This window comes from Periophthalmus magnuspinnatus, chromosome 11, assembly GCF_009829125.3.
Source record: "Periophthalmus magnuspinnatus isolate fPerMag1 chromosome 11, fPerMag1.2.pri, whole genome shotgun sequence".
In the NCBI taxonomy this organism is placed as follows: domain Eukaryota; kingdom Metazoa; phylum Chordata; class Actinopteri; order Gobiiformes; family Gobiidae; genus Periophthalmus; species Periophthalmus magnuspinnatus.
Window position 1 is genome coordinate 30,460,693 of NC_047136.2, and position 26,680 is coordinate 30,487,372.

General features: G+C 43.7%; 1 protein-coding gene across 1 annotated transcript; it reads left to right on the forward strand.

Moving 5' to 3' along the window:
- Positions 1–755: 755 nt before the first annotated feature.
- tmem170b (transmembrane protein 170B) lies at positions 756–20,108 on the forward strand. Its single transcript, XM_033991509.2, has 3 exons — positions 756–1,069; positions 18,247–18,417; positions 19,740–20,108. Exons 1-3 carry the CDS (start codon positions 979–981, stop codon positions 19,868–19,870), a joined length of 393 nt encoding a protein of 130 aa, XP_033847400.1. The 5' UTR covers positions 756–978; the 3' UTR covers positions 19,871–20,108.
- Positions 20,109–26,680: the final 6,572 nt, after the last annotated feature.

Genomic DNA, 26,680 nt, shown 5'->3' on the forward strand with positions numbered 1-26,680 from the left:
TGCAAAGTATATGTGACCCAATCTACTTTCCAAGTTTGCCAAATCTTAGCTAATTTTCTCTTAATAGTAGCATTCATACATTCTGACTTGACCCTGGCTTGAAGGATGGTAGATACTACCGAAATGCTGAGAAATGTTTAAGGCCTTTAAAGCAGTTTTAACACCATTTCCGTTCTTTATTATGTGTATCTCCATATCAAAGCTACTAACCACTCCTTTGAAGATAGTGAGGTACAGATCTTAGCCAAAGAAAATAAATAGTTTGAGAGGAGAGTTAAAGAAGTAATTTCTGTTAGGAGAGGTAATCCTTCCTTAAACAGGAATGGGGGCCTTAGACATTATCTATCCCCCATTTATAACTCCATCCTCAGACCAAAATCAAAACAACGTAAATAAACAATGGGCTTGCCAGGATGCTAATGGGTGTGAGAGCACCCATTAGGGTCATGAATATAACCATTCATGATCCTAATGCTAAGAATGACTCAGGCACAGTTCACACTTAGCTCAATAGACCTAGCCTAAAAACATAAACTGTAAACAATAGGTGCGTATTATTATTGGTATATTATTGGTATCCGACTATATCCTACAGCCTCCTCTTTACATATGAACCGAGCAGGATAACTTTGCGCGCGTGCGGTTCTCGTGGATGCTGCTCGTCAACGTCTCCAGGATGCTGCGATACGGCCCCTTTAAAAGTGTTAAGTCGCGCGCGGATGTAGAATGATCCGGCGGACCACTGTGCGTACGTGTCATCCCCGTGGCATCCCCCGTGCCAGGGCTACGGGCCCCGCAAGCATGCAGCCTCCAGCCCGCAGGCCTGTTCATCCCGCAGCGGATCCGGACGTGAAGCCGAAGCGGAGGTACTGGTAGACGGGGAGAGCGGGACAGCGGGAGAGGGTGGTCGCGCTCATCCATGCATGCCGTGGTCGGGAGCCAGCCTCGCGGAGAAGCGGCTGTGACAGCGGGGTAATCATGCCAACGAGCCGGGACTATTCGGTGAATCTGTCCGTGCAGCAGGTGCTCAGCCTTTGGGTTCACGGCTCCACGCTACAGCACTTCACAGGTACACAGTCCTCTCCTTTCGGCTGCGGTCCCCGTAATGTCCGGTGTAGTCTCCGGTGTAATCTCGCGATGTTGTCGGCGATGTAGCTTCTGGTAGAGTCTCCGGTGCAGTCTCCAATAGACTTTCCGGTGTAGTCTCCTCTATAGTGACCGATGTAGCCTCCAGTGTAGTCTCTGGTGCAGTCTCCGGTGTAGTCTCCGGCGTAGTCTCCAATGTTGTCACCGGCGTAGTCTCCGTAGGCCTGATAATGACACTGATTGTAGGTTCATTCTATGGTGGTCACTGGTTACTGTTGTACTCTATGTTTACGCGGTTACGGGTTTCAGAATGATGAAAAACAGTTGCCATAGTGATTAACATATTAATTTATAGCCAATTTCTGAAATGCATGAATACTGCCTTTACACTATTTGGCTCACAATAAACCAGTAACGTACACAAGGGCTTTAGATATGAGTTGAGTTGACTAGACTATTATGAGCTCACCATACAGTATAAGCAATTCTGCTATAATAATAGGATAAAGCTGTAATATCTGCAAATAGCTCATCACAGTTGGAATCTTCGTAGTTGAATCAGAGCTGGAGTTGCTGTTTAACTGTCAGATTGCAGATGTATTGACCTGGTTTATGATCAATATATCTATAATTACTGGAACTATCTACATGAAACAAAAACTGCCACAAAGTTCAGTGTCTTCTCTGTCAGTAAGAGACATTATTTTTTTCCCAATAGCCTTAGAAAGTGATTAGTTACAGGTCAGATCTCATGGTAACAATACAGGTTTTCCCTATATTAACCAATTAAACATAAAAATACCTGGAATTTAATAAATTCAAGATATGTAATTTTAATGGCATATTGTGGAACATTTCAGGCAAAGTTTACCATCCACCAGAAAAGTTACACAGGACAATTTTATGTCTCGATACTCGATTTTGATACTAAGGAGTAGACTCAATGCTGATTCTAATACCACGATGATTATAAAATACACTCTTTCTTTAGACAATAGAATTTTCAATGTTAAATCATAGTACGTTCTTCTTTTATATATATATATATATATATATAACCGGTTACATATATATATATATATATATATATATATATATATATATATATATATATATATATATATATATATATATATATATATATATGTGTGTAACCGGTTCATATATATGTATAATTAATGTATAATTGCACAAAATGCTGCTTTTGTTTGTCACAGTTTTGTCCATACCTGGTGTTTTGATTTTATGTGCAGCCTTGGTCCTCCAGCCGCATCTTCTTTGTTTTTCTTTCTTCTTTGTGTGTCCCTCGCCTTGCTCCTGGTATAAATTCGGGTTTTGACTCCCGCCTCTTCCCTTTGCAAACCCGTATTGGGAAGAGGTCAGTCATTCATTGTAATCCCAAGTGTCCTCTTTTAATTAGGCCCGAGCCTGGGACTCCGTCCCGGCAAGGGACTTATTAAAACCGCGTCCGAAACCCGGAAAATGGCAAAAATCAAGTAGTAAACACGCCCCGACATGGCAGTGAGTGGTGTCAAAAATTAGAACTCGACGAGCTCTAATTGTCACAAAAGACCCCGAGAAAAAATAACGAAAGATGACTCGGTAGCGCCACCTCAAACTTTGATTTTCATGGGGCCAATGGGAGCCCGACTCGGAAAAAAGTCGACGTAAAAATCCAAATCTCACATAAAAAAATAGTACATGTCGGGACATGACAAAAATGATATTATGGCCCCGCCCTAAAATGTACAGGACGCCGGCCATATTGGATCAAACCCGGGAACGACAAAAGTGCACACCCTCACATTCAGGACATTTTCTCGCCCAGTTTTCATCACAAACACTTCAAATTTGGCCAAATCCCTCTAAACCCATGTGTGATTAAAGATTAACAATTACATTTTGATTATGACTTTGGGTGTGGTCAGGGTGAATTTTCAACAAAATCGCAATTTTTGCAATATTTCAATAAAATATTTATCTTTCACACATTTTTTGTTGGGAAAATGCTAATACAGCGTTTATGCACATTTGTGAGCTGAACGCAATGGTATGCAAATCAAGGCACTCTCTCACAAAATGGCTCTCTAGCGCCCTCTTCAAATTTCATTTTCAAAAATTCGTAGAAGACAAGCGATTTGTCGTGGACGTGTGAAAAAGTTCACAGGGGCCTTATTTGTGATGGGGCACAATGTGAGAAAGTCACATGACTGTAGCTGTTATGGTTTAGGAGAAAAATAATGGGTGGAAAATGCGTTTCCATTCTTCTTATTATTATTATTATTTTGGTCGCGACTTTGAATCCACTTTTGACCCCCTGAACGTTAACGAAAAGTCAATTTTATTGGACCCAAAATTCAAGGTTGGTGAAAAATTTATTATTTTGATGTTCAAAAAAATTAATGTATCAAAATGACTCAATAGCGCCACCTCAAAATTTGAAATACATTGCGGCAATGAGAGACCTTTTTCATCGTAGACAAATGAAATTTGGTACAAACATAGAACATGTCAAGACAAGTAAAAAATTATATTATGACCCCACCCTAAACCCTACAGGAAGTCGGCCATTGTGGGCGGAACTCCATTTTTCCAAAATTTTACCTCTCACATTTGAATTTTTCGTGCCTTGGATTTTCTTTCAAGAAACTTACAAATTGGTAAAAAAGAACTAGACCCATGTGGGATTATAGGGAACTCTCTTGTATTTTCCTAAATCATAAAATGTGGGTGTGGCCAGCCTGCAAAGAAAAAAGGTGTTTTTTGAAGTTTTAAATGGCCCGTAACTCAAACATGCAGTGTCCTAATTCCCGACATTAATATACGTTTTGTTCAAAATTTTCATCTGAGTGCATAGACATGCAATTCACATATGTCAAATATTACATTGCTCCACAGCGCTCCCTTGAAATTTTAAATGGTACACAAAAAAAATTACTTTGTCACAAACATTTGAGGCGGGTGCAAAGAGATCCGGGCGGCAGTCGAAGGTGGGGACCTCGACGACCGGATCTCCGGACATGGAGACTAGCTCTGGGGACGTGGAACGTCACCTCGCTGGGGGGGAAGGAGCCTGAGCTTGTGCGGGAGGTTGAGCGTTACCGGCTAGATATAGTCGGCCTCACCTCCACGCACAGCTTGGGCTCTGGAACCCAACTTCTTGAGAGGGGTTGGACTCTCCATTTCTCTGGCGTTGCCCGCGGGGAGCGGCGGCGAGCTGGTGTGGGCTTGCTCATTGCCCCACAGCTCAGCCGCTGCGTGTTGGGGTTCACTCCGGTGAACGAGAGGATCGCGTCCCTGCGCCTTCGGGTCGGGGACAGGTCTCTCACTGTTGTGTCGGCCTACGGACCAAACAGCAGTGCAGAGTACCCGGCCTTCTTGGAGTCCCTGGGAGGGGTACTAGACAGTGCACCAACCGGGGACTCCGTTGTTCTCCTGGGGGACTTCAACGCCCATGTGGGTAATGACAGTGACACTTGGAGGGGCGTGATTGGGAGGAACGGCCTCCCCGATCTGAACCCGAGCGGTGTTTTGTTATTGGACTTCTGTGCTAGTCACAGCTTGTCCATAACAAACACCATGTTCGAGCACAAGGGTGTCCATCGGTGCACATGGCACCAGGACACTCTAGGTCGGAGGTCGATGATCGACTTTGTTGTCGTGTCATCTGACCTCCGACCGCGTGTCTTGGACACTCGGGTGAAGAGAGGGGCGGAGCTGTCAACTGATCACCACCTGGTGGTGAGTTGGATCCGCTGGCGGAGGAGGAAGACAGACCTGGCAGGCCCAAGCGCATTGTGAGGGTCTGCTGGGAACGTCTGGCGGAGCCCTCTGTCAGAGGGGTCTTCAACTCCCACCTCCGGGAGAGCTTCTCCCTGATCCCGGGGGAGGTTGGAGACATGGACTCCGAGTGGGCCATGTTCTCCACCTCTATTGGCGATGCGGCTGCTCGTAGCTGTGGTCGTAAGGTCTGTGGTGCTTGTCGCGGCGGCAATCCCCGAACCCGGTGGTGGACACTGGAAGTAAGGGATGCCGTCAAGCTGAAGTAGGAGTCCTATCGAGCCATGTTGGCTCGTGGGACTCCTGAGGCAGCTGATGAGTACCGGCAGGCCAAGCCGCTGCTCCTACACGTTGAGAGGAACCAGCTGAGGTGGCTCGGGCATCTGCTCAGGATGCCTCCTGGACGCCTCCCTAGGGAGGTGTTCTGGGCATGTCCCACCGGGAGGAGGCCCCGGGGAAGACCCAGGACACGCTGGAGGGACTATGTCTCTCGGCTGGCCTGGGAACGCCTTGGGGTCCCACCGGAGGAGCTGGAAGACGTGTCCGGGGTGAGGGAAGTCTGGGAGTCCCTGCTTAGACTGCTGCCCCCGCGACCCAGCCCCGGATAAGCGGAAGAAAATGGATGGATGGATGGATGGACAAACATTTGAAATTTGGCATGGACAACCCTATTCTGATACTGAACAAAAAAGTCAATGACCCCATACCTCTATTTGTAAAGGTGTTGCCATGGCAACGTCTGACATTTCTCATTGAAATACATGGGTTTTGGTTAAATAGGATGAAAAATATTTACTTTGTCATAGACCATTGAAATTTGGTACACATATTCCTCTCATCATACTTAAGAAAAAAGCCAATGAAGCCAAACTTCTATTTTCAACCGTTCAGTCGTGACAATGTGATAAATGGTGTCATTGGAGTGAATGGAGTAGTATTACTCAGTCGCTGATTTTGGGGGGAGGGGCGATGTAAGCGGGAACGAAAGGCAGGATCTCCGCGGTGGCATGTACCCCGCGGTCGCAAGGGGTGGCGAGGGCCTTTATCACTGCTTGCAGTTTTAATTGTCTTTATCTTTGTATACATCTGTGGTTATATTTTATTTGTATTTAAGTTAATATTGATCTCCTGTGTCGTTTCGTTGTTTTTGTTTGTTCATGTGAGCAAGTGCGGGAAGATGTTGATATTCTCTATTGTCTTTTGTTGTATAGTGTGGGCTGGACCGATGTGTAGCGGCACGTGTTCATAAAGTTTTATACTTTTTATTGAACAGGTATGTTGTTGTTAGCCCCTTTGCAAACCCGTATTGGGAAGAGTGTGGGCTGGACTGATGTGTAGCGGCACGTGTTCATAAAGTTTTATACTTTTTATTGAACAGATTAAAGGCGATTCAAAAGTTCCCGCGGTGTCTTGTGGCTCCATAGCACCCTTACAACACAACGCAGAAGTCCACCGGTCACACTTGGTGCCGTTCGACCCGTGACATCGCCATTCAGCGGTCTCCTGGCCTCCGTGCCGCTGTCGGTGTCCCTTGGCTCCTCTGCTCTGCTGCCGCTCCCTCCCGCAGCTTTGGCGCGCTGCGTCGTCACCTGTGACGTCACCTTGCCGCCAAGTGCTTCCCTGAGCGCTGTCTGCCAGGTTTTGGAGTGTATTGACTGTTTCATTCGGGCATAACACTGTTAAACGTGACTTTGCTTTTGTTTTGAGAACAAACAAAAAAAGGGGGGTTCTTGTTTGTGTTTTGACCAACATGTTTAACTCAAATCCGCCTTGTATTGGGAGGGGCATGGCTTTAAATGCTGATAGTAATACCATAAACTCTGTCATTAATAAGACTATGTTAAGCCCACCCGTTGCCACTTCTACTCCTCTTGCTAATGTACACTCAGACCCCACTCATGTTGTGACACATGATGCACTTAGTGGTATAATAACTGATCTGGCAAAACAAATAGGGGATAGTATTGCTAACAATCTGAACACCATGCACCAGTATCAGCCCTACCAGACCCAGCTGCCTGCTGTCGGTGTGCCCCCCTCTCTCCTGGACCCTTCCCAGCTGAAAGTTGTGGTGCAGTCTGAAGCCAAAGCCCCACCGTTCTTCAGAGGTGACCGGAGTGACACATTTTCCGTGCAGGAATGGGAGGGGATGATGAAGTGCTACCTGTCTAGGGCTAACTGTGAAACGTCTGAAGAAAAATATGAACTGATAATGTCTAGACTGGCAGGAAAAGCTCGTGATGTGGTGAAGGTGTCACTCCGCTGTCACCCTGACCTGAGTGGGAGCGATTTGATTTCTGCTGTATTTGACATTATAAAACACCACTTTAGTGAACTCACATGCTCCAACATGCCAATGAGAGACTTTTACAGTACTGTGCCAAGGCCAGGTGAGGATGCGATGGACTATTGGATTCGTCTGAATAAATCTATTGATGCTGTGGATGAGTGCCTCAGGAGACGTGGTAAATCCGTGGAGGACCCCAGCTCTGAGGTTGTGATGATGTTCATAAGTCACTGTCCTGACCCTGCTCTTTCTCTGTCCTTTCAAATGAAGGACAGTCATGTGAGACAAGTGGGGGGAGTTGTATCTGCTAATACCCACATAATGGCTGGTGCTTTACCTGAACCATCTATCGCACCAGTCTCTGCAGAGCAAGCACCTTCTTGTCTAGGCTCCCTGTCACCCAATACTGCCCATGGGTCCCAACAGCCACTGTTTGGAGCTGTAACCCAGCCTCAGCCTTTGACTATTTCCACGCCTCTGCCTACTGTGTCTGCAGCCTCCTGTGTCGCCACATCTGAACCTGTCGCCCAGCAAATGGTGGCCATGTTTGACAAGGTGCTTTCTCTGTGCACTGCCTCTGTGGCGAACAACCAGAAGTGGGCAGGTCACAATCGAGCCCCCCAGCGTCCGCAGCGACGGGCTTGTCAAGTTTGTGGTTCCTGTGAGCACACAACACATTCACATTGTAGATTGTACCGGCTGTGTCTGAACTGTTTTGGACCTGGACATATGAAGAATGAATGTACACAAAAGGCCAGGCCTCTGCCCATCACTCCTCCCCCTAATGTTGATTTAAACTAGTCAGCCCGTGCGATGAGAGGGGAAACACAGGCAATGTCACTGATACCCTAACCGATCTGCCTGATGCTCACTCGGTGTATGTCAACTGTTGTAAAAGCTACCCTGAAGACAAGACCATAATTCTGGTTGAGTCTCAAAAGATTGAAGGAGCCAGTGAGCTGTTTTATACTCCTGTGTCTGTCAGCGATAAGACGTCTTTGAGAGGGATGCTGGACTCTGGCAGTATGTCATGTACACTCAGTGAGTTGGCAGAGGCCAAGTTGAGAGATGCCGGTCTGGTCTTATATCCGCATCCTGTCCCTGAGCGGGTGGTTTTCATCGGTTGTGGTGGTCTCGTTACTCAGCCTCAATGTATCTATGAGAATGGACATTGAGATCTATGGCTTCAAGTTTAGAGTGCCAACATTTCTGGTTCCTGGGCAGAAGGATGAGTTTATTATTGGCACAAATGTGATCCGTCCCATTGTCCAGAAGATGAAATCCGACGAGAAATATTGGGAAATGATATCCTCTCGTACCTTTGATTCTGAGTGTGAGCAGTTCCTCCAGTTGTTGTGTTGCACCTCCCGGTGGTTGGGCTCAGAAATTCCGGACAAGGTTGGTACACTGAGATTACAACAGGCTGTTACATTGCTGCCGCAGATGGAGTACATTGTCTGGGGCAGGTTGCTGCCCTCTGCTCCTGTGTCACCTGGCAGCACTGTCATTGTAGAGCCCACATCTGCACGTTCCACGCCCAAGAACATCATGGTTGGCCGAGTCGTCGTTACACCAATGTGGGGAGATCGCTGGGTCCCCATGAAGGTCCTCAATCCCACACAGACTGCTGTCACCCTGCGACGAAATGCCAAGCTGGCTGATGTGTTCCCCTGTATGGCCTTAGAAGTCTTTCCTGTCACCCAGGGTCTCTGCAAAGTTGAGGAGGGTCTGTTCACAACTTCATCTGTCCTTCGAGGTACCCCTCCTGACCCTGTGCAGTTGTTGAAAGACTGTGGCCTCGGTGACATTGACATAGAGGGCTGTCAAGTGTCTGGTGAGTGGAAGAACAAGCTGGCTGACCTGCTGTTGAGCTTCCAGGACGTGTTCTCCAGGGATGGGCTGGATTGTGGAGAAGCGAAGGAATTTGTCCATCGGATTCATCTTACCGATGACCGTCCCTTCAGGCTCCCTTTCCGAAGAGTGTCACCTGCTCACTATCAGAAATTGAGAGAAGTTCTGTCTGAGATGGAGATGAGAGGCATAATCAGTAAGTCCATCAGCGAATATGCCTCTCCTCTGGTGTTGGTGTGGAAGAAGTCTGGAGACCTGCGGATATGTACGGACTTTCGCTGGCTTAATGCTAGGACTGTTAAGGACGCCCACCCACTGCCCCACCAGTCGGACTGCCTTGCTGCCCTTGGAGGGAATGCCTAATTCAGCACTATGGATCTGACCTCAGGGTTTTACAACATCCCTCTCCATGTATCTGACAGACATTACACGGCCTTTACTACACCCCTTGGCCTGTATGAGTACAACCGCTTGCCCCAAGGCCTCTGCAACAGTCCTGCCTCCTTTATGCGAATGATGCTGAGCATATTTGGTGACCTGAACTTCTCCAGTCTCCTATGCTACTTGGATGATTTGTTGGTGTTTGCTCCTTCTGAGGAGGAGTCTTTGAGTTGCCTCAGTGTTGTCTTCTCCCAGTTGAGGTCTAGTAACTTGAAGCTCTCACAGAAAAAGTGTCATTTCCTCAGGAGATCAGTGAAATTCCTTGGACATGTTGTAAGCTCCAGCGGTGTTTCTGTAGACCAGGAGAAGGTGTGCGCCATCTCTAGGTTTAAAAAGGAAGACCTGATGGAACCTGATAGCTGCACTCCGTCCCAGCAAAAGGTCAGATCTTTCCTTGGAATGGTTTTGTTTTATCAACACTTCATCCCAGCATGCTCCCGTATTGCCAAGCCGCTGTATGCTTTAACTGCAGGGCAGAAGCAGAGATTTAAGGCCAACCAAGGTAGAGGAAGACCTGGAACGTACAGGCAGTTGACTCCACAGGATTGGACCCCTGAGTGTGAGACAGCCTTTGAACAACTGAAGACAGCGCTTCTGGACTGGGTGGTTTTGGCCCACCCAGATTTTGAGGAACCTTTTATTCTCTCCACTGACGCCTCCACCGATGGTCTTGGAGCCGTCCTTGCTCAGGTACCTGCGGGTGGGAAGAGGGCGAGACCAGTTGCTTTCGCCAGTAAGTCCCTGAGCCACAGCCAGGCTAAATACCCTGCTCACAGACTTGAGTTTCTGGCCCTTAAGTGGGCAGTTTGTGATAAGTTCAGTCATTGGCTCAAAGGTCATCAATTTACAGTCTGGACAGATAATAATCCACTCACGTACATCTTGACCAAGCCGAAGCTGGATGCCTGTGAACAACGCTGGGTCTCCAAACTGGCTCCGTATAACTTTGACATCAAATATGTTCCTGGCAGGTTGAATGTTATAGCGGATTCCCTGAGCAGAAAACCTTTTGTCAGACCTTTGGCTGAGCGCCTCCTTTCTGAGCCTTATGTTGATCTGTTGAAGCAGGCCTGTGAAGTAAAGGAAGAGTCTGTGCAGGGTGCTTTCCATCTGACCTGTCAGCCCCAGTCATTGAACCGCCCACTCTCCACTGCAGTCGACGTCTCTATGTCAGAGGATGAGGTCTCTGCTGTTTTATCAGCATCTGATGATTGGGAGATTGGATCCAGACACCGTGTCACTTCTCTGGCTGGCCATCTTAATGCAGTTGTTGGTCCGGAACCTAGTCTGTTTTCCGCATTGTCCAAACCTGAGCTCCAGTCTCACCAAGAAAATGATGCTATGGTGTCCAGAGTGGCCTTCTATGTGAGAAGGAAACAAAGGCCTTCTAGGCGTGAGCGTGCCCATGAAAGTCAGCAGACCCTGAGGATTTTGAAGCAGTGGGATAGGCTGACAGTCCTGGATGGGATTCTGTACCGCGTCACTAAAGATCCTCTGACCAAGCACAAACGCATCCAGTTTGTTGTCCCAGAGTCCCTCAAGTCATCTGTGCTCTCTGGCATCCATGACAATGCTGGTCACCAAGGGCAGCCACACACTCTATCACTGGCTCGTCAGCGTTTCTTTTGGTATGACATGGAAAAGGATGTACGCAACTATGTAAAACAGTGCCCACGATGTGTCCTCAGTAAGACCCCTGAACCATCTGCTAGAGCTCCACTCGAGAACATAAAGACCAGCTTACCAATGGAACTGGTGTGCATTGACTTCTGGTCTGCCGAGGACAGTAACAACAAGTCAGTGGATGTCCTTGTGGTCACGGACCATTTTACTAAGTTGGCCCATGCTTTTCCTTGCCGTGATCAGTCCGCAAAGAGTGTGGCTAAGAAGCTTTGGGAGGGGTTCTTTTGTATCTATGGCTTTCCCCAGCGCATCCACTCTGACCAAGGTCCAAGCTTCGAGAGTGAATTGGTGGCAGAGTTGCTGGAAATGGGTGGCGTCATCAAGTCTCAAACCACACCATACCACCCTATGGGCAATGGAGTCACAGAGAGGTTCAACAGGACATTGGGGAGTATGTTAAGATCTTTACCCCCACGGGCTAAGCAGAAGTGGCCACAGATGATTCAGGCTTTGACATTTGCATATAATTGCACAGCTCATGAAACGACAGGATTTGCGCCCTTCTACCTGATGTTCGGGAGAATTACCCGGTTACCTGTTGATCTCCTCTTCAAGAATGTTCTTCATGATGACTCTGTTGGCGACTACAATGCCTATGTCAAGTCACTCATGGATGATCTTCATTCTGCCATGATCCTAGCCCATGGAAACAGCATTGTTGAGCAGAAACACCAATCAGAACAGTACAATAAGCGTGTCAAGGGCTTACCTCTGTCAGTTGGGGACCGGGTGCTGTTGGCAAATAAGGGTGTCAAAGGAAAGAGGAAGCTATCGGACAAGTGGGAGGCGGTAGTCTATGATGTTGTCGCTGCTAAGCCAGACCTTCACATCTACAAGATCAGAGATCAAGCGGGTAATGAAAAGACTGTGCACCGCAACTTGCTCCTTCAGGTCAATTTCCTTCCACTGGATGTTTCACTGGATGTAACAGAGGCTGCTGGTGTCGCTTTTCCCCTAGAGGAGCATGAGGCATCCATGGTAAATGGAGAAGCCGAATCCTACCCTCCCAGTGCCCCTCTGAGTCTGTGTGAGTCCAGTTTTGACCGCACCACATCCTGGGTCCAGCATCAGTCGCCCAATGAAAGACCGGAAACTGATGTGATGTCTTATAGTTCCTCTCCCGCAGTTGCTGGTGTTGCTTGTGATGTGTCTGACAATCCTCCTGATGAATCTCAAGTCACTAATTTGGGTAACAACCTTACTACACGATTTGGTAGGATTGTGAAGCCAGTGTGTAGATTGATTGAATCTATGACTCAGATAGAATCGCTGTTTGGCCCAGAGAAAGTTCCTTCTCCTGTTATATCTATTTGACTTATGGGGTTCCTTTTCCTATTAACTGTTACCTGGGGCGAATTGTGATTATTGGGTCACTTACTACCCTATGTCTATGTTCCTCCTATTTTATGCACATTGTGAATGGTTGTTTCTATGTGGTGTAAAGGGCACCACTTTTTGTCTCTTGATCTTTGGATAGATGGTTTTCTTGCCTACTGGGCCTATGATTTCTGTGACTGGTCTTCTTTTTTTGGCAACCCGTGTTATGTGCTGTTAGTATTTTGTGTAATTCTAGGGGGGTGAATGTAACCGGTTCATATATATGTATAATTAATGTATAATTACACAAAATGCTGCTTTTGTTTGTCACAGTTTTGTCCATACCTGGTGTTTTGATTTTATGTGCAGCCCTGGTCCTCCAGCCGCTTCTTCTTTGTTTTTCTTTCTTCTTCGTGTGTCCCTCGCCTTGTTCCTGGTATAAATTTGGGGTTTGACTCCCGCCTCTTCCCTTTGCAAACCCGTATTGGGAAGAGGTCAGTCATTCATTGTAATCCCAAGTGTCCTCTTTTAATTGTCTTTATCTTTGTATACATCTGTGGTTATATTTTATTTGTATTTAAGTTAATATTGATCTCCTGTGTCGTTTCGTTGTTTTTGTTTGTTCATGTGAGCAAGTGCGGGAAGATGTTGATATTCTCTATTGTCTTTTGTTGTATAGTGTGGGCTGGACCGATGTGTAGCGGCACGTGTTCATGAAGTTTTATACTTTTTATTGAACAGGTATGTTGTTGTTAGCCCCTTTGCAAACCCGTATTGGGAAGAGTGTGGGCTGGACCGATGTGTAGCGGCACGTGTTCATAAAGTTTTATACTTTTTATTGAACAGATTAAAGGCGATTCAAAAGTTCCCGCGGTGTCTTGTGGCTCCATAGCACCCTTACAACACAACGCAGAAGTCCACCGGTCACACTTGATTATTGTGGCCAAAATAATCACTGTTAATGATATTATCACGATAATTATTAACCTGCTAACATTCCCCCTACTTTACAACTCTACAGCAATGTACATATATTTCTGCGGCACCCACACAAACAATCTACACATCAAATGAAAGCTATGGCACTTGTCTTTCTGAATATGCAAACCATTTTCACCTGCAATCACCACAGTGCTGACAGAAAAGCCAAAAATTTGGATTTGGACTTAACTTAGCTTTGAGGGCTCTGGTTCTGTCAAACATCCACATATTTCAAGAAAGTTTGTCTCATTCATTCCACACAGGTCCAGAGAATATAATCTAGTCAAGAAATTATGTCCACAAAATAAATCAGATCCTCCATGTCCAATCTGCCGCACGAAAGTATTCGAAATCTGCTCCGCCACTTTTTTTCATTTCTTTTGTCGATTTCAGGCATAATAAACTTCTGACAGTGCCAACTTTGTTCTCAGTGCTAAGCACATGTTAGCTTCTGAATGACACCGATGTTGGCCAATAAGGTGAGGGTTGTTGGTTACTGGAGCCCCAGACAGCAAATCAGTGCTACAAATGACTGAAAGTTTACGCCGCACTCCCCCCCCCCGTTCAACCAATTACATTAGAGACATTTAGTGACATTTTTCCCTAACAGCCAATGAGCAGCAGAACACGACGATGTATGACATGCCAAGGTTTTCTCCAAACAGACAGCGCTTGAAAGTTCGTAAACAAAGGCTGTGTCCCAATTCGTCAAATACGCCGTTCAAAGTACCATTCAAAGTACCCGGCCGAAAATGTGTACTCCTCAGTGTAGCTGCCATCTTGTTGGAATGGCTTGGACCTTGTCACGCCGGAAGTGACGCAAGTACCCTTCGACGAACACTGCGAACGATGTATTTAAGGGCACTTTGGGACATGAATTGGAACATGGCCGAAGCCGAGTGGATGCAGAAATCCACCTTTGTTTTACGTTTTAAACATGACAAAACAGACAAAACAAAGGAAGTATGCGATCAAGGACACTGTGGATGTTTGACAAAGTTGTATTAGAGGCATCTCGGACCCGGAGCGGTTCGTGGCAAAGAGTGAAGATTTCACAGTGGACTCAGGAGTAGAGAACCGTATTTTTTGATGGATTTGATTCTGTTGCATTGCCGGCAGTAAGTCAGACCTGTTCCCAGTGCATGTTGGACTCCGCCAGGGTTGCCCTTTGTCACCGGTTCTGTTCATTATATTTATGGGTAGAATTTCTAGGCGCAGCCAGGGGTCGGAGGGGGTCTGGTTTGGGAACCACAGGATTTCATCTCTGCTGTTTGCAGATGATGTCCTGATGGCTTCATCGAGCCAGGACCTGCAGCAGGCACTGGGGCAGTTTGCAGCCGAGTGTGAAGCGACTGGGATGAGAATCAGCTCCTCCAAATCCAAGGCCATGGTTCTCGACCAGAAAAAGGTGGCTTGCCCTCTCCAGGTGGGTGGTGAGTCTCTGCCTCAAGTGGAGAAGTTCAATTATCTCGGGGTCTTGTTCATGAGTGAGGGAAAGATGGAGTGTGAGATTGACAGGTGGATCGGTGCAGCGTCTGCAGTGATGTAGTCGCTGTATCGGTCCGTTGTGGTAAAGAAGGAGCTGAGTCCAAAGGCAAAGCTCTCGATTTACCGGTCAATTACCCTCACTTATGGTCACGAGTTTTGCGTAATGACCGAAAGGACAAGATCGCGAATGCAAGTGGCCGAAATGGGTTTCCATTTCCATCAGTCACATATTGAACATTAAGTCGATATAGTAATTGTGACAGGATCTCACAGGACTTAGAAAGTCATTCAAATCAATGTGCCCTGTCACACTAACCTGGGTAAGGTGCAGGTCTGCAGAAAGAATGCGCAAGATGTCTGTTTTTACTGGCAGTCTGATGTGGTTTTCAAGTCATTAGACGTGTGTTATCAAATGAACCCACGTGAAACCGCATTGCTTTAGGCAAATACGCACTGCTGTTGTCGTAGTTGACAACCCACTCAAAGTACATACTGGACTTGCCTTGGCAGTCAATATGAACCCGGCGTAAATGTCTTGATTGAGATTCAAGTATTATTATTATCTCATTGTGGCTGTTTTTACTGCTCAGAATTACCTTGATAACCATGCTGTCTTAATGTAAGTGGGATTGCCTCTCCACAGATATGACCTGTAACTTGGCCTGGTGGTGGAAACTGCTCATTTCCATGGAGATAGATGCATTTAATGCCATTCTGTGGAACATTTTGTAATAACACCTTTACCAGAAAATTGCTACGTATTGCACCTTAATGAGTGACAGTAGCTCAGTTGTGTGTGAGTTTGTCCACTGCTCCAAAGGTTGGTGGTTCAAATCCTGCTCTTGACATAAACATCATAGTTTGAGTGGTTTGATCTACTTACCCACAGGTTGTTCTCTGTGTATTTTTTTCATGCAAATTCTGTTAAAATGTGACCATTACTATTATTAATTATTTTATAATATATTGCCAGTTTCTATAATATAGGTGGACTAATCATTTTGTTTAGATGATAAGGATTTATATGGGACAAAAGCAAAAAGGAGAAGTGAGTGAAATAGCTGAAGATTTCGTATTTTTTGGTATTTATTTGAAAAAAGGCAGATTAATTTTACAATTCACAAGTCTGATCTATTTTTTTATTATTATTATTATTATTATTTTTTATAAATGCATTTTTTTCCTATTACTTTTTTTTTTTGCATAAATAGTACTTTTTGCATAAACTCCTGTGCAGGTGTAGTTTTGTGAGTGCAGTTTTGGTCAGATGCACAGAGATGCATAATAGTTTTGAGAGCTTTTGCCACACCCCTTTTTTTGTTGACTAATCAACTGGCAAAATAATTTCTTTAGCTGACTAAGAATTTTTTTTGTCGACTAAATTCTCAGTCAAAATATAAGAGTGGACATTGTTCCTAAGATTTCTATTTATTGGTTAAAAATACAGGCTTTAAAGCTTCAATCTTTTAAAAAAAGAGCAGGAAAGAGGATTATTCTTGAGCTGAACTTTAGCCTGTTTTAGAAATTTACTTTATCAAGATGGAAGTATTTAAATACATTTCTATAAGGAACCAAACTTCAGTGCAGCAGCATTAGTGACATGTTGGGTAATTTCCTGCACATCTGTACGTGTTTGCATCAACAATTTATTATTACAGTATTATCGGTATTCTCTGATCAGAACTCAAGAAGAAGGGCCATGTTATTTCACTGGGCAAAAGGCAGCAGGAGCAAAAAATAAATAAACTGGGGGTAAACTACACTGATTACCCACAAATGTTGAACTTTATCATTATTAGTTTGGGATTGGCTCCACAAACTTGTCACATTAATTGTATGGTTTTAAGTCCTTTCAGCTGATAATCAATATCTTTGGGGTTGAATAATGGCACTACTTTCTGTAGCTATTGTGGAAAAAAATATTTAACTTTTGTTTATTTATAGTGACAGAGAAGAGCTTGATTTTTGTGCCAGTTTTTGTTTTTTGCAGATTGGCCTTGTAATTACAGAGATTTTAATCATAAACTAGGTCAACAAATCTGCAGTCTGACAGTTAAACCGAATTCTGAGCTACCCTCCAGCTCAGTTTAAATCTTTTGATACGTTGCAATGACATCATACTGGGGGTGTTCTGCATGTATGTGTGTGGTGGAATGTTGAGCTTTTACCATGGAGATACAATGCACACATTTGCAAACATTGACAAAAAGTTTACAATTAAAACAACACATTTTCAGGGACATGTGACCAATATGAGCGTTCATGGTTCTCAACTGGTTGTCAACTGGACAAGTTGTTGTAGGAAGACACTTCACTGCTCATCCAAGCCACTTCTTCAGTTCTGGGTCTGTTTAGGCATGTGATTTTCAACAAAAAATGTCAGGGAGACTAAACTGAAAAAATGTCAACTAAGCATTGACTAATGCTAGCTTGTGACTATAATGTTATTTGAGAGGGAATTGTTTAACAGCACTAATCAATTCACCTATTGTAGTTCCAGCTAAGTCAGTTTTTTTATGCCCAGAATGTGTTAAAACATTACCGTATTTTCCACACTATAAGGCGCATCGGAATATAAGGCGCACCTTCAATGAATGGCCTATTTTAAAACTGTTTTCATATATAGAGCGCACCGCATTATAAGGGACATAGAATAGAAACTACTGTAGTGCCTGGGGTTGTGTTATGCATCCACTAGATGGAGCTGCGTTAAAGGGAATGTCAACAAAACAGTCAGATAAGTCAGTCAGTCAAACTTTATTAATAGAATATATATATATATATATATATATATATATATATATATATATATATATATATATATATATATATATATATATATATATATAATAAAAAAATCACCATTATCCATGTCACTGCTGTTGTCTGGCAGTTTAGTGACAATTCCTGCCTTTGTGAAAGCTCGGACCACAGTTGTTATTACCGCTATTACTTTGGCGATGCTTCCTGCTTCCCTTCACGGTAGTCATAATTAACCCATATTGATCCATATACAAGGCGCATCGGATATTAAGGCACACTGTGGGTTTTTGAGAAAATTTAAGGCTTTTAGGTGCACCTTATTGTGTGGAAAATACGGTATTCAAATTAAAGTCTAACTTCAGTAATAGAGCTTCAGACAGAGCAGTGCCTAGGGTTAGCATCATACCCCCAGGGCATGTTGATGTCATCCAGTCCAAAGTATCACTTCAGATTCTAATGCTGTGGTGTCACGTGAATTACTATTAACTGACTGATCACAGAGCTTGTATTTTGTGCATTATTTCATAGCTGGTAGGTCTGTTTAGCTTTATATTTTGTGTTTGTTTCAGAGATGTGGTACTGGGTGTTCCTGTGGACTCTCTTCTCTTCGCTCTTCGTCCATGGGGCACTGGGACTCCTCATGTTCATCATGTTACAGAGACACAAACAAGGACGTCTCATTACTTTGGTGCTCATCAGCGTGGGCTTCATCTGCTCCCTGTGCGGAGCTGTGATCACCAGTGAGAAACTAAACTCTTCTGCTCCATCTGACCCTCTTCTCTACATCCTCTCTTCCTCTGACCCACTCCTCTGCTCCATCAGACTCTCCTCTGCCTCATCTGACCATGTCCTCTGAATGCTCTACTCCATCTGACCCTCTCCTCTGCTTCATCTGACCCTCTCCTATGCATCCTCTACTCCAGGGGTGTCCAAACTTTTTGCAAAAAGGGCCAGATTTGGTGATGTGAAAATGTTTGGGGGCTGACCATTCGGTGTGATCATTCTTTGAACCATTAATATTAAATGCAAATTAACTATTGAATTATTTTTTACTTTTTATTGCAAATGGCTTTCACCTTTCAAAAAACAAATTGAAAAAATTAATGTAAAAAAAGTAAACATTTAAACTGTGGTTTTGATAATCAAAATAAAATAAATTCACTGAGATTTTAGAATTTATTCACCTCAGAAGGCAAACAAATAACTTGCACTAATGTGAAGGGTGAAACTGAGATCTGGACTGTAGTAAATAAACCAGGTCTGGCTAAAAGATAGTGGTTTTGATGTGCAAAATGTCACGCAGGTGAGAGTCAGTTAGACTTGTCCTCACACACTTTTTGTTAAAGTTCATAACCAAGAACGTCTTCTCACACAAATATGTCAAACCAAACTTCATTTTCTTAGCAAAGGTTTGAATTTCTTTAAACCTGTCTTTATTTAGTTGGTGATAATACTCAGCGAGCTTGAACATATGTATTTTACACTGATCACCAGTGCTGATGGGCCACACATAATTATTTTTATTCCAGAGTCTGTGGGCCAGTGGAAATTTGTACACGGGCCGCAATTGGCCCCGGGCTGGACTTTGGGTATGCCTGCTCTACTCCCTCTGACCCTCTCATCTGCATCCTCTGCTTCATCTGAACCTCTCCTATGCATCCTCTACTCCATCTGACCCTGTTCTCTGCATCCTCTGCTCCTCTGACCCTCTCCTCTGCATCCTCTGCTCCTCTGACCCTCTCCTCTGCATCCTCTGCTCCTCTGACACCTCTCCTCTGCATCCTTTTTTCCATTCCGTCTGTCCTCCTCTGCATCTGGTCCATCTGACCTTCTCCTCTGCATCCTCTGACCCTCTCCTCTACATCCTTTCTTCCTCTGGCCCTCTGCTCTGCATCCTATGCTCCTCACACTCTCTCCTCAACTCCATCCTCTGCTTCATCATTTCTGCTCCATTTGATCATCTCATCTGTTCCATCTGACTCTTTCCACTGCTCCTCTGACCCGCTCCTCTGCTCCTCTGACTCTCTCCTCTGCTCCTCTGACCCTTGCCTTTCTCTTCTAGGTGCTGCAGTAGCTGGGGTGTACCGCATGGCTGGTAAAGACATGACACCAATGGAGACTCTGGTTTTCGGTGCAGGTCAAACCACTTTATCCATCATTATCTCCTTCTCTCGTGTTCTTGCCACTCTCTGAACCAAAACCAGACCCAAACATGCACTACAGGTAAAATCTTCCAGCTACGTTAGTCCTGACCAAGACTAGCTCAAGATCTGGAGATGGGTCCCACTGCTCCTGACAGGTTTAACCCTGAACCCAAACCCTGAAGACACTGAAGGATGGGTCAAATGCAGGTTTAACCCAGAGACACTGAAGGATGGGTTAAATGCAGAGGGTACATTTTGCTACAAAGACAACAAATTTTAACCATATTTAAACCATGATTTAAGATGTGATATGCTGCTTTTTTGGTGACGGGGCTGATGCCTACTTACCTCTCATGCAGATGTTATTGCTATGCCTGGAATGTCCCACAGTAAGCCAGTAAACATTATGCCATAAACAGGATGGCCAAGTTACAGGACAGATCTGTAGAGAGGTGACCCCAAAGTCTTGTTTTTTTTGTTGTTTTTTTTCCAATAAAAAGTGCCCGTCGTTGAATAAATGCAAGACAAATCATTTTAATGTCCTACTGTAGAACATTACAGACAAAGCAGTAACATTTCCATTCACCAGAAAAGTTACATAATGCCCTTAAAGATGAATTAAATACAACTAACTATAGAGCGCAAACCAGGAGAGCTCTGAGAGGATGCAGCCACTTTAAGGAGGAGGTAATTACTGCAGTGAAGGAAGCGGCAGCCATCTTTGTTTGGTGACCTCAGAGACATGTGGATTTGCTGGAGGAGAAAGAGGAGGAGTTTGTGCCCTCACTCTTCATTGCACTGACATTTTAAAGGCTTCTTGATACACCTTTGTATACCCACTATTATTTCAAGTATAACTTGCAACAGTATCTCTAAAGTTTAACCTGAGCTGGAGGTCAGAATTCGATGGTGGAAGTTGCTGCTTAACTGTCAGATTGAAGATTTGTTGACCTGGTTTATGGTTAATATCTCTGTAAGTATAACTCTGTCAGTATAACTAAACACAAGCTGAATTATTGGTCTCACAAAAGATTCAGAAAGTGATGCCATTATTAAATCTCAAAGATGTGACAGTTGTCAGTTGAAAAGACTTTAAGCCATAAGATTAATATGACAAGTTTGTGGAGCCAATCCTAAACAAATAATGAGAGGTTTCAACATTTGTCAATTGTAAATGTGGAGATTTCTTTCAAAAACAGTGAATCTCCCATAGGGTTATATAGACCCCTGCTCCCATCAAACTCTAGAACGTAAACATGACCTATCGAAATGTTTTGAAGGAAAACAAAAAAAAACTTTGTCCGTCTACTACTTGAATTTTAGAGGCATTTTAGTGTCACCACTGTACTGATGGTATGTTAAAGGTTATAAGAACAAAGAATTGTTAAAATGTGCACTTCTGAATTACGTTTTGCATTAGAGACAATCATGGACATGCGTGGTCCATCGGTCTCTGAAAAAAATACAGGAAAAAAATATCACAGGGAGCTTCAAAACCTGGTGGATTTCTGCAGAATCAACGAACCAAGCACTAAACTCTGTTAATTTGAGAGCTAAATGTGATATTATTTTTAAATGATAGCTGACCAATGAGCTTCTCTGTTTCACATGTTTCACTGAAAAAAACAAATCTGATGTCACACTCCTGTTTGGCTGGATTTGAGATACAGCAGAGGGTGTGGGACCAGACATATCTGTGTAAAAAGTAGTTATAATTTTTTCAACATTAGTGATAGTATGTAAAAATTCAACAAATATATATCAGAATTATAATCACCCCCTAAAAGGTTTTTTTTTTTTTTTTTTCTCTTAGCGTGGTGCTAAATTGGGGTGAAACCATGTAAGCCATTAGTGAAGTATAGAAATAATTTACAGTTGTATCATATTGGTTTCTACTACAATGTAAAGTATGCTTCATGTAATACCTATGAAATACCTTATTTATTAAAACCTGATGGGTATTCTTAGCCCAGTTAAGTCAGTGTGGACCCTGTTGTGCTCCAGAGGGTTGGAGTAAGGCTTATCATATATAATTTATTCCACTGACCAAGTAAAAGGAAATCTTTTTTTTTTTTTTTTTTTTTACCAATTGAACGACTGCATTTGTGTCATCATAATGTCATCAGAATTTAAAGAGCATATGGAGATAGAAACCAGGACTAATCCAGGACTAAACCAGGATTAAACCAGGACTAAGCCAGGACCAAATCAGGTCTAAAGCAGAACTAAACCAGGTCTAAACCAGGACCAAACCAGATCTAAACCAGGACTAAATCAAGAAAACTAAGACTGAACCACTGATTAAACTAGAACTAAATCAGGTCTAATCCAGGACGAAACCAGGTCTAATCCATTTTTTTACCATTGGAATTATTACTACTTTAAGATATTAGGATAATTTAAAGTTCTCCATTCTCTAAAATCAAAACATATACTTAACTTGTAACTACCATCACCTTAAATCAGACATAGATGTGGAAGAAGTAGGTCATTGCTAGAGTTTGTTAAATGCAAACAAATGATGAACCTGTAACTTATTTAAAATGCATATGACAGGTTACACAAAGCATTTCTCTAAAACACAGCATGATTATATTTGAGATTTTAGTCAAAAGTTTTGCCTAGTCTTTTCGAGTTTTGTCATTTCTTTTCTAATTTTGTAATTACCTAGCAACCATAATGTTAACAAGTGTCAAAACTTGTCTAAATTACACAATAGTAATAAAAACAAATAACAACACCACAAAAGACAAAGTTTAAATCTGTCAATTGGACAAATTGTTGTAAGAGTGAAGACGTTTCGCTGCTCATCCAAGTCGCTTCTTCAGTTCTGGTCAGAATGCTGGTGCACACTGCCTTATATCTATTTGAAGGGAGGGGCTCACCACACTGGAACTGTAAACATCTGTTGTCTCCAGTTTCAGCTGAAACTACCCTATTTAACCCTTAAAGACCCTGCTATTGTTCTGATTGTTCTGGGTCTGAGGATGGAGTTATAGATGGGGGAGAGATTATGTCTCAGTTCCCCATTCTTGTTTAAGGAAGGATTCTCTTCCCTAACAAAAATCTCTTCTTTAACTACCCTCTCAAACCCCATTTCCTTTCTCTGAACTGTACTATCTTCAAAGGAGTGGTTAGGGTCTTTGAGATGAAGATGTATGGTGGACTGGGGTCCACCATATTTGATCCAAGATGGCACCACATACGGTCGCCCTGGTGATTTGGTGCGCTGTGTGTTTTTTGTTTTTGTGTGTTTGTCCTGTGTTAGCGTGCTCTTACACCCGTGAAGAGCTCTTATTCATTAGAACAACAACTCCTGCTGATCTACTGCCAGTTTTTTTAGTGCCTGCAGTAGATTTTGTTCACTCTTTGGCCAAAAGAGTGAGACGCCTAAGACGAGGAAAGCGGGCAGGGCCCTTGGTACGCCTTCGGAGACGCAGAGCTCACATGCCCTTACCTACGGTTTTCCTGTCAAACGTTCGCTCACTCAGCAACAAGACAGACGAACTGGCGCTGCTGATGAGGACAAACAAGGACTTTTCTTCCTCTTGCGTCTTATGCTTCACGGAGACATGGCTCAATGAACGTATCACGGACTGCGCGCTTCATCTGGAGGGATTCCAGCTCCTCCGCGCGGACAGACAACGGGGACTCTCCGGGGGAAAGACGAAAGGTGGAGGTGTCTGTTTCTACATCAACAACGCCTGGTGTACGGATGTGATCTCCCAACACTGCTCTCCCGCTGTGGAATATTTGTTCATTAACTGTAGGCCTTTCTATTCTCCAGTGAGTGAATGAATGAAGTGAGTTCACTTCATTCATTCTGGCCGCTGTTTACATCCCTCCGTGCACGGACACGCACGAGGCCCAGCGCATACTCGCAGAGCAGATTCTGAATGTGGAGCGAACCTTCTCGGACTCTTTACTAATCATCTTGGGGGATTTCAATAAGGGAAATCTGAGCCAGGAACTGCCCAAGTACAAACAGTTTATTAAATGCCCGACGAGAGAGCAGAAGACGCTGGATTATTCTTACACAACGGTCAGTGGAGCCTACAGAGCCGTACCCCGCACTGCTCTAGGATTCTCTGATCACATCATGGTTCACCTCATCCCTGCTTACAAACAACAGCTGAATCTCTCCAAACCTGCTGTGAGGACTTCTAAGAAGTGGACCAGTGAGGCTGTGGAGGAGCTTCGCACGTGTTTGGACACTACAGACTGGGATGTGTTCAAGGCTGCCACAGACAGTTTGGATGAGTACGCAGACACTGTGACGTCATACATTCAGTTCTGTGAGGACAGCCTCGTTCTATCATGCACCAGGGTGACTTTTAACAACGACAAACCCTGGTTCACACCCAGACATCTGAGGAGGGAAAAGGAGATGGCTTTCAGGGCAGAAGATCTTGAAGGCTACAGGCGTTGCAAGTATGCGTTTAGCAAAGAGGTGGAAAAGGCTAAAGCAAAGTACAATACACGTCTGGAGCAGCATTTCTCCACCAACGACTCTGCTTCTGTCTGGAGAGAGGCAAATCACCAACTACAGGCCCAAAGCCCCTCCCACCGTGGACAACAAACAACTAGCAGAAAAGTTAAACAGCTTTTATGCGAGGTTTGAAGTTTCACACCCCTCCCCCTCCTCCCTCACCATCATGGACATTACCTCCAAACCCACCGTCTCATGAACACTTTATAATATTTGCACAAAACTGGACACTTTATAACACCGGTCACTTTAATAAGTCATGTTTGCACTGTTGTTCTGATGCTGCTGTTGTATATATTTTCTAACTTTAAGTATTTTATTTGATTTTTTTAAGCATATCTTTTTAACTTTGTGCATGCCCTTATTTGTATTTGTATTTATTCAGTGTGTTTTATGTTGCACTTTATCACCATTGCACTTTACCACGATGGCAATAAAAGGATGTTTGTTTTATATTTTAATGAAATGATGTGAGTCTAAATGTGTTAACTCCCCTTCCCCTTCCCTTGGCTGCTCTGGCATTCCTGGGACATCATTGTAAATAAGAATTTGTTCTTAATGTTTTGCCTGGTGACATAAAGGTTAAATAAATAAATAAATTCTGATTCTGAGAAACTCTCACGCTGGTGTTGGTATATCCTCTTATGGAGTAGCTGTTTAGTTTTCCAGCGTAACACTCACTGGACTCTTCACTACAGGGAATGTAGACTGCATTACTTTGTTTATGGCTTGTGGTTTTGTGGACCAGTTTTTGTCTTTAAGTGTTTGTGGGTTTGAAAAAGACAGGAATCTCATACTGTCTGAAAATTCTCTGAAGTTTTTCTGAGTCACGTCACTACTCCCCCATCTATAACTCCATCCTCAGACCCAGAACAATGAGAAGAATTGCAGGGTCATTAAGTGCTGAATAGGGTAGTTTCAGCTGAAATTGAAGACAATATATGTTTACGGTTCCAGTGGTTAGCCCCTCCCTTCAGATAGATATAAGGCAGTGTGCACCAGCAATCTGAGCGAAACGTGTTCACTCTTACAACAATTTGTCCAGCTGACAGATTTAAACTTTGTCTTTTTCTATGGATCAGACATGGAAGACTAAGGGATTACACAGACAAATAACAACACCTTTATTTTGTTACATCAATGTTTAAACTGTCAGAAAAATGCCTTCCTTGTACATTTTGGGTGGAGTTAATGACATAAGTAGAGGGATTCTTTTTGAGAACTCACCACCACTTCCTGTAATTGCCAACAAACAGCTACTAAACTGAAAAAAAAAAAAAAAACATGATATATATTGACGACAGGTGTTATCCTTTAACACCCAAAGAGCCATTTGGACCCGGTTTCCACGAAAAAAAAAAAAAAAAAACACTGGGAGCCACAAATATTTTTTGACATCTATAATTAAGATAACACTGTATATATTGTTTTTGTTTTTTTTACCTTTACGCTTTGTGTAAACAGCTATAGTGTGCTTATGATAGGGGTCCAAAACCTTTTTTGCACCATGGACCGGAATAATGTAGGTTTTATTTTCACAGACCATCCTTCTACGCAAGGCAGATAAATATGTCAAAAATAACTTAAGTGAATAAAAAATACAACTCACTATACTGCTGAATCAGTGGGAGCCCTGCGCTTGTTTCTTTGCGATGATGTGGTCCCTTTGAGGAGTGATGGGAGACAATAACTCCCGCATTGTGTTTCTTAGTCGTCCAGTCTGCTCCACAATTTCTTTCCAAAAACTCTAAAGGCTTATTTTTTAATCCAGGGTATTTAGTTTCCACGTGCCAAAGCAGTTTTGAAGGTTTCATTGCCTCATTTGCTTTTCCCACATATTACGCAGCGCAGACTCGGCGCTTGAGAGTCCTGTAGCAACAAACCCATATTTTAAGTAGGACTCCTGGTATTTCTGTTAAATTTAGCTTTTTTTTTCTTGGAGGTTGTAGGCTCCTCTTCTGACTCCTCAGTTGGCCTTTTCACCTCTGCAAACAACTTCTCCAAAGACTTTTGTTTTTGGCTCATTTTCACTCACTTATGGCTCTACTTTTGGGCAACATGTCTGATACATTATACGTGATACGTCATCGAGGTGGAGAAGAGCAGATCTCGCACAGATACAATATACTTGCCATTATATCAAATGGATTTCTGTGGTGATTTCCTCTCAGGATTTTCATTATATATCTACGGACAAGCTTATTAGTCATGAGGTACGGGCGAAAGTGAAAGTGAAAGGTACTAGTTTTGGGGGCGACAGTGGCTCAGTGGTTAGAGTGTTGGTCCCCCAACCCGAAGGGCGGAGGATCGAGTCCCGCTCGGACCAAGTTCTGTCATTGTGTCCTTAGGCAAGACACTTCACCCACATTG